The sequence below is a fragment of the Anolis sagrei genome, chromosome 5 (assembly GCF_037176765.1).
Source record: "Anolis sagrei isolate rAnoSag1 chromosome 5, rAnoSag1.mat, whole genome shotgun sequence".
Lineage (NCBI taxonomy): Eukaryota > Metazoa > Chordata > Lepidosauria > Squamata > Dactyloidae > Anolis > Anolis sagrei.
This window is the reverse complement of record NC_090025.1, coordinates 161,600,467-161,611,101: the sequence shown is the minus strand read 5'-3', so window position 1 is coordinate 161,611,101 and position 10,635 is coordinate 161,600,467. Positions and strand designations below refer to the sequence as shown.

The window sequence follows — 10,635 nt, the reverse complement described above, 5'->3', positions numbered from 1 at the left end:
TTACTACTGGCAGGTGGTACTCCTGACATAAGTTCCAATGAATAATTTGGGCCTCATAGTTGTCTCTCTGTTTGTAGTCTGTCTGTGTGATTTTCTTGCAGCAGCTGAGGATATGATCAATGCTTTCATCAGCTTCCTTGCACAGTCTGCATTTTGGGTCATCAGCTGATTTTTCGATTCTGGCCTTAATTAACTATTATTATTGTTGTTGTTATTACTGTGATTATTATTATCACCATCAACAACAACATTGGAGTCACTAATATGGGAGGGATGGAGGGCAGCGTTGGGTAAGTGAGCGCTAGGACCCAGCGGGGCCGCAAGGAAGCGTTCCGCTTGGCAGGCGAGGCTGAGCCTGGGAAGACCTGGAAATGAAAGTAGGAAAGCGCCCGAGGCACATGGAGCAGGATGCATCCCTCTGTGATCAAGTAGCGGCCGCTCGCTCGGTATCCTTGCTCACCCGAATAATGCTCTAATCATATCCCTCAGTCATAAGACCATATCATTATTTACCAAGGCCCAGTGGAAAGGAAGCCCCAGCAGAGGAAGAGGAGGAGGAGGAGGTGAGTGTGAGGTTTGTGTTGTTTTCATTGGGGAAAGGAGGAAGGAGGGCAAGAGAGGAAAAGCCAAATCCTGCGGAGAATAACAGGAATATATACAATTGGGAGAAAGCAATACATCCCATCCAGGCATAAACATCAGGGGAGTGTTCCAACCTTAAAAATGCAATTTGGAGCAAATCCTACATAATTATTACCATTATTATTATTATTATTATTATTATTATTATTATTATGTAGGATTTGCTCCAAATTGCATTTTTAAGGTTGGAACTCTCCCCTGATGTTTATGCTTGGATGGGATTTATTATTATTATTATTATTATTATTATTATTATTATGCCGCCTTTTCTCTCCTAACAAAGACTCAATATATACCCTTTTGGGAACTGAATTAGGAAATAAATAAATCAGGGGAGGAAAAGCCCCAAATTTAGTGTAAATTCCTACTTTTTTGCAGTTTGGTGTTTTTTTTAATTTAATTAAAAGCACTCTTTAAATGCATTTGGTACACAGACCTTTGTATAAACTTAAAGGGGAGCTTTTAGTGCAAAAAAGGGGTTGTTTGCCTGACTTGGCCTCCATAATGGGACTTGTAAAAGTTAGAACAGGTGATGGGAACCGAAATATTGATTTAGTTCTGCGAGGCTATTTTAACCTGGAGGTCCTCGAGATGGTTTATTGTAAGTTTTAGGAGTGATAGGCTCGGTCTTTAATAGGATTGTGGCTTCCCAAAGAGACCGGTGCTTTCTTGTCTGCATCCCCGGTTGGGGTGCCTCCAACGCCGGCCGCCTTTGCTACGCGAGGTCGGGGATTTCGGGCCTTGCGTTAGTGGGAATATATGGTTGGCGTTGCTCCAGTGGAAGCTAAAAACGCAAGTTAAAGTCACTAATTGGAATAATAAGGCCCCTTCCAGATAGGCCCTGTATCCCAGGATGTTATCTAGTTTAACCTGGATTATATGAGTCCCCACCAATAGATAATTTGGGATAAAGAGAAAACCTGGGATCGGATCCTGGGAGATAGGGCCTGTTTGGGAGGGTCCAGAGGCAACAAATAACACCGGGAAAGCGGGTATTGAGCACAAACAGGCTGCAATTCTCCCAAAAAGGTTAGAAATGTATGTCATGGCCCTTCCAGACAGGCCCAATCTTGCAGGATCTGATCCCAGATTTTTTCTTTATCCCAGATAATCTATCTCATAATCCAGATTAAAGCAGAAAACCTGTGATCAAATCTTGGGATTTAGGGCCTTTCTGGAAGGGCCCTCAGACGCCGCTTGAATGCATGGGGAATGTATAGGGAAGGATAAAGAAATAGTTGTTTTGGAAAAGAAGAAAATCACTGTCTTGCAGGTATCTTTTTGGTGCCTATTTGGCTATTACTGGATTTATCCTGACCATCTAATCCAGAATCAAACTGCATTATATGGCAGTATAGATCCAGTCTAGACAAGGATTGCTGCAAAAATGAGATCTTGCATCTCTAGACCAAACGTGTTCAAATATAAGCTCCCTGGTTAATTTACAGCACAATTTACATGAAGTCAACAGATGTGTTGTGTTCTTGTGTAGTTTCTATAGGAAGCCACAATAATAGCCCTGGAATGACTGGTGGAGTATTCCCAATCTGAATGGAGAATGAAGGCTTTGTGTTATTTATTTATTTATTTATTTATTTACTTTGCTTATATACCGCTGTATCTCAAGCCCGAAGGCGACTCACAGCGGTTCACAAACAGTAAAAACAGTAGAAACAGCAGTGGTTCTATACAACATATAACAATTGACTTAACACATTATCCATAAATTACCAATAAGCAATTACAATGCACAATTATTACAAAAAACAACCGTACCCAATCTTCTCATCATCCAAGCGTAGAACAGGTTTGTCGTCCATTGTTCCATTCCTATGTTCCATTACCAGTTATATTCACAGGTTAAAGTTTTGAGAGAAGTTTCAATATTTATTGTGTCAGGAGCGAGTTGAGGGTACAATTAAAATGCATTTAAAAACACAATCAAAGTTAAAAAAAAACTTGGCATTATGCTAAATGTCCTTTGACCTGAAGCTGGCCACTTGGAGTGCCTCTAATGTCCCTGTGAGAAGGTCCTCCGTTGCGCATGTGGCAGGCTCAGATTCCATTGTAGTAGATGGTCTGTGGTTTGCTCTTCTCTGCACTCGCATGTCTTGGACTCCACTTTGCAGCCCCATTCTTAAGGTTAACTCTGCATCTTGTGGTGCCAGAGCTCAGCCTATTCAGTGCCTTCCAGGTCATCCACACTTCTGTACACCCAGGAAGGAGTTTCTCATGTGGTCTCAGCCACTGATTGAGGTGCTGGGTTTTAACCTGCCACTTTTGGACTCTTGCTTGCTGAGGTGTTCTTGCAAGTATCTCTGTAGCTCTTAGGAAGCTGTTTCTTGATTTAAGCATTGGCATACTGGCTGATATCTGAACAGAGGATGGGTTGAAGATGTCAATGCCTTGGTCGTTTCATTAGTGGCTGCTACTTCCCAGTGTATGTCAGGTTTCAAAATGATTAGATTAAATAAAACTGTATCCCATGTTTTTCGATGAACTTTTGGTTCACTTTGCCATCACCGTTTCAAGGACTCACCTGCAGCTTTATATTTTTCCATGTGGCCCAGTATTTTTGGAATTTAAATTATGACTGTTTCTTCCATTCTAAGATGCCATCGATTTAAAGACACATAGTAATTTCAATGCCAGGAACAGATACACAGTCAGTCCCCAAGTTACAATCAAATAGGTTCTGTAGGTTTGTTCTTAAGTTGAATTTGTATGTAAGTCAGAACAGGTACATTTTAAGTGTAACCCCCGTGGTGTTTCCTTTGCTGTCGGTGATCCTGTTCAGAATATTTTCCCTCACTTTCTGTCCCTATGATAATTGGATTTTGAGAAATTTGGCTTGTTGTGAAAACAAGGATTGATGATGAAGCTTCAGCGATGAACCCTTTCCCCCATGATAACTCTCTCAGGAGTGGATTTCCCTTCCTGGCTGGAGATTTATCTCACTTCCTGTTTTCTCATTCCCACTTGGAACTAAGAGTTGTATGTAGATTGGATGTTTGTAACTCGGGGACTGGACTGGCTGTGATCTGCTGCCATTGGTGATCACCGCCCCCCCCCCCCTCAGAATAATCCTATGCTAAAAGCCCACACTTAAATATTATAAAGTTGACAGGGGATCAGATTAAAAGCCAAAGTTGCCCTTACCAGAACAGGAGGAATCTCTGACCGGAGTCTCCCAGTGAACATGTCACTCCAATGACACTTCTACAATAAAAAACGCATATTATATACATATTACATGCTTATTTTATATATATACATATTATATGCTTGTTCTTAACTATGAGTCATTTGTAAGTTGGATATTTGTAACTCAGGTATTTCCTGTATACCTGTGATTCTAAGATGCACCCTGTTTTTAGCGATGCTTATAAGGGGGCAAAGTGTGTCTTAAAATGGAAGAAATTCGGTAACTGAAATGCATTTGCTACTCCATATAGCTGATACTCCTCTTTCTAAACACACTGTTGGATGGTAGGTTTTGTTTGAAGCAGTTGTTTGCAGATACCTTGAGGCTTGCGGCCATGATTTTGGTAAAGTTGGCATGCTTGCAAACTCGAGGTGAGGACCATGCAGAAAATGTATTAGTAGTCTGTGGGCTAAAATACTGTAGATACAGGAATCATGCAGAATAGAGAGAGACAAGAGGTGAGAAATAATATCGTATATGTCCGTATTGGAGCATATAGATTGGAAGTAAATCTTCCCCTTATGTTTTACATACCCTTCTTCGCTACTGGAGATTGTTTATCTTTGTCAAAATGGATGAACTAAAAAAAAATTAAGTGATGACAAAGTAGACTAAAATGCCATTTTAATACATGTTGAGGTTGAATGTAATATAGCAGATATAGGTGATATATGACCAGAGACCTCATGTACCTGCCAAAACACTTCAGGGTGGCCTGAATGTCATTAGAACTTTGGCAGTGCTTTGCATAATAAAATTAGGCTTTTAGTTCTTAAGGATACAAAGAGTTAATAAGTTTGAAAGCATAATATCAGATACTGCTGATCATAAATAGGAAAGCAATATATGGTCTTTGCCACTAATTGTATGTCTCAAAATAATATATACACAACAACAACAACAACAAAGATGTGCACAGTTAAAGAATCCTATCGGTCATGAACTGATATGTCAGATTGATGTAAATAGCATGCAAAGTATGTAATTTATTTGCTAATGAAATGACAGGTTTTTGAAAAAGGGAAAAGGTATAATATGCTAGAAATGATATGTGTATAAGTGGTAGTAGATATACAAATCCAGGTAGTATTGAAGAAGAAATTCAATGAGTTTATAGTTTAGTCTTCAAATGATGCAGTTTCTGTGTCTTGATTATACTTTGGTGTATTCATCTAGATAGATATATGAAGACTGTGCTGAATGTATATGTTTTTATGGCTGTAAACCGGGCTGAGTCCCTCGACGAGGTTGAGAAGCTTGGTATACAAAACTGTGAAATAAATAAATAAATAAATAATGTTTTCTTGCTGTGTTCTGTGATTCTTCTAAAGTTTGGAGGAAAAATCTAACGGTATTTTGATTTCTTCAGTGCATTGGTGCTACTTGCTGGTTAACTTGTAACCTTTTGGTAAAACTATTGAGTAATTCTCTTGGAAAGTGTCCAGGATGGCAAGCTTTATATCCAGGTTTCATGTCCTGCAAGTGTAGTAAAAGCCTTAGGTACATACTACCCTAGTGAATTGGAAACTGAGTGCTTGGCCACATAACATAATAATTAAGGCTGCATATGTTAGCAGCATTCTCACTTTACATTTTGGTTTTAGCCAATAAAGTTTTGATGAACATTAAAATATCCTATTTCTCCAAATCTGGATTTCTAATTCTTCTTCAGATACAATGTTGTGCTTCACCTGACCCATTGAATGCTCTTTTAAGTGTGCCAAATGCAGCTAAGGTTATTTGAGAACAATTTTTCCAGTGTGAATTATCATATGAAATGTCAGAACACCATGCAGAATCATAACATACTTTTGTGCTCTAAATATTTCTCTGGAATAGAATTTGTTGCTTGGTTTCCTTTCTGTGCTCCTAGAGGTACTACTATAAATCATTCACATTCTTCCTTTTGGCTTACATCCTCCAAATTGTAAGCATCTAACATACACTCAGGCAATCTAAAAGTTACTCTTGACATGAATTGGATCATAGTATATGAAGTTGATAGCTTCTGTGATAGCCTGGAAGTAAAGGGTTGCATTTGAAGTTTCATAAAAGGTGGATCCTTGGGGATGTTTGATAATGGAGTGCATGATGAGCAGGCGGGTACCTGACATCTAAGCAAAGTCTTACCTGTGGCTTTATTTTGTATGCTTTAATTTTATTAGTCATCTTAGTGGTATTAGAAATGGTGTTGGAGATTTTGTATAGTGGTAGAAAGAAGGAAGTTGAGTGTCAGTTGCAGAACTGATGATCTCTCACAGTTTCTGATGACTTGCTGCTTCATTGCACATCAATCTGTCCTAGATGCATTGGTGCTACTGCAGATGTTTAAAGGTTTTCTTTTCTAGAGTAAAGGAAGAGAAGTACATTATTGGAAAGGGACATGCAACTTGGATAATTTTGTCAACATTGGATAGAAAGTTGGATTATTTGTGTTTCAAAAACTATTAAGATTTGATATATGCATTTTTGTCTCCACTGCAGTGGCTGTAATGGAGAGACAAAAAAGAAAAGAGGAGATAGAGAAAGGACTTCAGTTTATCCAGTAAGTGAACATGTTTGGAGATTGGGATTTCCCTTGAATGGAAGGTCAAAGTAATTTACACAATAAATAAAAGTATCCATACATAACTAACTTTAACAAATCTACAAAATCAATTAAATCCAACCACCGTTCCAATAAACCAAAATGCATTAAATAAGTAATCAAACTGTAATTTAAGAATGACTCTATAAATATCCTGCCATTATAGAACTGTTAGGTCTTGATGCATGAGAAAATTTGTTGAATCCAAAGTGAATGATTTTTTTTTTGCATTTTAACAAGAATTGTTACATCCTGAATGTGTATAACTGTACTTTCAATTTCTCTTTTTGTTTCGGTTAATAAGGCTACTAGTGAAAACCTGCTTAGTTGTTTAATTGATTTTTTTTTAGTGTAGTGCTGGACAAATGGATTGTCCAGGCAGCTGTTTAAAGTTGGGATTTGCATTCCATGCTTGATGTTTGCTTCCAGTTTATCCAATTGATGGTAACAGATACAGAGGGGTCACATTTGACTTGTATCTGTTCTGTGCTGTCTACAGACCTAGAAAGATAAATAAAATGATGGTATATAAAAATTAATGTAAACATGTTAACCTAAAGAATCCTATATTTTTAAAAAATCTCTGTCCTTAGCTGGCCATGATAGAAGTAGCTAGTAAGTAATAAAAGTGCCATCTTATGATGCAGATATCTGTATGTGTGTAGAGTGGAATTTTAAATACAACGGGCCCTTCTTAACTGCAGGGATTGGTCTCAAGTTCCCCTGTGGATACAAAAAACAAAGATACTTAAGTCCCTTATATAAAGGGATGTAGCCTCAGCTCTCAAACTATTGCACTGTATTGACCCACCAGCTTTCCCATAGCTCCAGAGATGGATGTTCTCCAGTTGTTTTGAGTTATTCCCATTAGCTGTGTATTAGTAAGATGTGTGTTATGGTCCTGATCTATTGTAAACTGTTGTCTTTATGTTCTATGTTCTGTACACCGCCACGAGTCGCCCTCGGGCTGAGAGTGGCGGTTAACAAGTGCAAATAATAAATAATAATAAATCAGCCTCAACCAGGATGACCATGGCTGAGGCTGATTCCACAATTCATCTGGAGGGTACCAGGGCACTTACCCTTGTGCACCTGGATGTACCATTAGGCAGAAGACTTTATTTATTTTACTGTGGAAACTACTATTGCTTTGAAAATTAAACATTTTAAATTATTATTTTAAATTCATATTTTTAGTTTTCTTGATGATGTTAACTAAACCCTGGTATTACACATATAGTTGGCACTTAAAGTGGGTGCCTCTGCAAAATATTTCATTTTAGTGATGTGAAATTTAGTAGAAATGTAATCTTAGTGTTATGCAAATGTAGATACATGTATACATTTTAATGGACAATGCCCCACACAGAATGTTATTGCAAGTAAAGACAAAGAGAAAGGCTGCTAGATGCATTCTCATCTTTGAAACCTGACAATATGAGTATGAAATAGCACATGAAAAAGAAGTTGTCCTGTGTTCAAGATTTTGTTAAAGATTTAGAATGACACCATTAATCACACTAGACATGAATATGTATTTGCAGTTCACTTCTGTATTTCATAAGTTCTTTGTCTTCATTTAGGTCTACATTACCCCTAATCCAAGAAGATTATGAGGTATTTATTCCATTTTATTTTGAAGTGTGAAATGACATGTTCATCAGATTCATTGCTTTCTTGTCAAAACTGTGACTGTGGGGGTGGATTGGATAGGCAATTTCCTGGTATGGCTGAATAGATATTGTATATGGGGAAAATCTGTTGATCAGAACAGTATTAAACAATTAAGTTTGGAATTCTATCTTTATTGGGAGAAAAAAAAAGAATAGGTTTTATTTAGTACAGATATTTTACCACTATTCTTTCAGTACTCAGTACTTAAAAACATTTGCAGACTCAAAAGTGGACAGTAAGGTAATACCTTAAAAACAATACCTTCAAAACAATAGAAAGTAAAGCAACAGCATTACCACAAACACATATAGTAACCGGAAATTCCCAGTAATAATCAGAACCAAAGTATGAAGAATCAACTCTTTGAATTGCTGAAATTAATCGGTGTGAGACACATCAAATTAGATGAGCAGTGAATATATTGTTCTATACTTACAAGAGATGTAAAAGGTACACTGTCTTATTCCAGTGTTCAAGACTGGTATCATGAAATTCCAAAACAAATCAGACAAATCTGAACATTTTATTTATTTATTTTATTTTATTTTATTTATACCCTGCCTTTCTCCCTGTGGGGACTCAAGACAGCTAACACCCCACACTAGCCAAATTTAAAAAGTGCAATACAAAAGTTAGAAAACATATAGTAACAGTGTGGTAAAAACAGAATTAAAATTACAATAAATACACTTTAAACGTCTTTAAAACTCATATCTCCCCCCCCCCCAATCCCCCTCCCAACCTCCCCAAAGCCTGGCCCTTACTCTTTCCCAAATGCTTGTTCACATAAGAAGGTCTTGGCCTGCTTGCAGAAGGCCAGCAATGATGGGTCCATCCTGGTTTCTCTTGGGAGTGAGTTCCACGGTCTGGGAGAAACCCTGTCCCGTGTTCCCACCAAGCGTGCTTGAGCAGGTGATGGGAGCAAGAGAAGGCCCTCCCCAGTAAATCGTAGATGTCTCCCAGGTTCATAGAAAGAGATATGGTCCTTCAGATAAACTGGATCAGAGCTTTTTAGGTCAAAACCAGCACTTTGGATTGTGCTCAGAAACATATTGGCCGCTAGTGGAAGTGTCACAACATCATCATCATCATCATCATCATTTAATTACTTATTAATCGCCCTCCATCCGAGAATGCTCCAGGCGATTTACAGCTAAATTGTAAAAGATAAAATACATACATACAAAAATTAAAAATTAACAGGGATCGAATGCTCTAGTAAAAAGCCAGGTCTTAAGTGCTTGAGTAAAAGGCCCTAAGTCACGCATGGCTCTCATGTAGGGCGACAGGGAATTCCATAAGGCAGGGCAGTAATAGAAAAAGCCCTGCGTCTGGTCCTTTCCAAGTGCACTTCTCTAGGAGCCGGTATATAGAGTAAGTCGCGTTGGGCTGGCCGTTGCGACCTCCGATGATGGGAGAAGGAGAGGCGGTCCCTAAGGTACGATGGACCCTGGCCGTAAAGAATTTTAAAGTCAGAACTAGCATCTTATACAGGCTATGGTACTCAGTTGGAAGCCAATGTAAGTGTTGCAGCACTGGTGTTATATGGCATTTCATGGGTGTTCTTGTGAGTAACCTGGCTGCCGCGTTCTGAACGATACGAAGCTTTCAGGTCGTAGACATCGGAAGGTCAACATACAGGGCGTTGCAATAGTCCAGCCTAGACATGACCGTGGTATGGATGACAGTTGTCAGAGCCTCGTCAGATAGGTAGGGTGCCAGTTGCCTCGCTTGTCGTAGATGGAAAAAGACCTTTTTGCTGGCAACAGCGACCTGAGCTTCCATTGACAGCTGCGAATCCAGGACGACACCTAAGCTCTTAACAGTGGTCGATGGAGATAAGGCAGCATCATCGAAGGTGGGCAATGGAGGAGTCAGACCTGCCAGGCGGCCATGCCAGAGAATCTCAGTCTTCGCCGGGTTCACCTTCAGTCTGCTAGCACGTAGCCAGTTCAACAGAGCTTCCAGACAACAGAGGAGTTGTACGCTCCCAGTAGCCAGCCCTAGTTAGCAGTCTGGCTGCTGCTCTTCGGGCTCACAGAAGATTCCAAGCACTTTTCAAAGGCAGCCCCATGTATAGCACATTACAATAGTCCAACCTGGATGTAACCAAGGCATGTACCACTGTGGCCAGATTTGACTTTTCTTGGAATGGGCACAGTTGGCATACAAGCTTTAACTATGCAAGGGCACTCCTGGTCACCGCTGATACCTGGGCCTCCAGGTAGGAATACTCCTTCCTGAGGTGGAATAAATTTTTGGAGTATTCTGGGGTAAAGTTTCCAAAGTGGGGAGAGTGTTGCTTAGGAGTAGATCTGTGGTACTGGAGGAGGCTGGATGCTTCTCCTTGAAGGCTGTTGTAGAGGTTTTTGGAGGCTTTTCTTAGATGTTATTGTACGAGCCTGGAGCACCAGGGGAACTGAGTCTGTTAGGGATGTGGCTGTCTTACAGATAGCCAACAAGGTTTCTCTTTCGACATCACATCTTTTGATGATATCAGCCTGTTCAGAGGCTGAGAAAATAGTAA

The 10,635-nt window shown here is 39.3% G+C and overlaps 1 protein-coding gene across 4 annotated transcripts in view; it reads left to right on the top strand.

Moving 5' to 3' along the window:
- The first annotated feature begins 330 nt into the window (after positions 1 to 330).
- Positions 331 to 10,635, top strand: part of ZC3H7B (zinc finger CCCH-type containing 7B) — a 61,235-nt gene continuing 50,930 nt past the window's right edge. For 2 of the 4 annotated variants that reach the window (XM_060777122.2, XM_060777119.2), the window contains exons 1-3: positions 331 to 563; positions 6,332 to 6,392; positions 8,018 to 8,051. In XM_060777122.2, the coding sequence (XP_060633105.2) occupies positions 6,340 to 6,392; positions 8,018 to 8,051 (87 nt within the window). In that variant the 5' untranslated portion in view covers positions 331 to 563; positions 6,332 to 6,339. Of the gene's footprint in view, positions 575 to 6,331; positions 6,393 to 8,017; positions 8,052 to 10,635 lie in introns of all 4 variants that reach the window. The other 2 variants (XM_067469176.1, XM_060777120.2) reach the window with 2 other exon arrangements.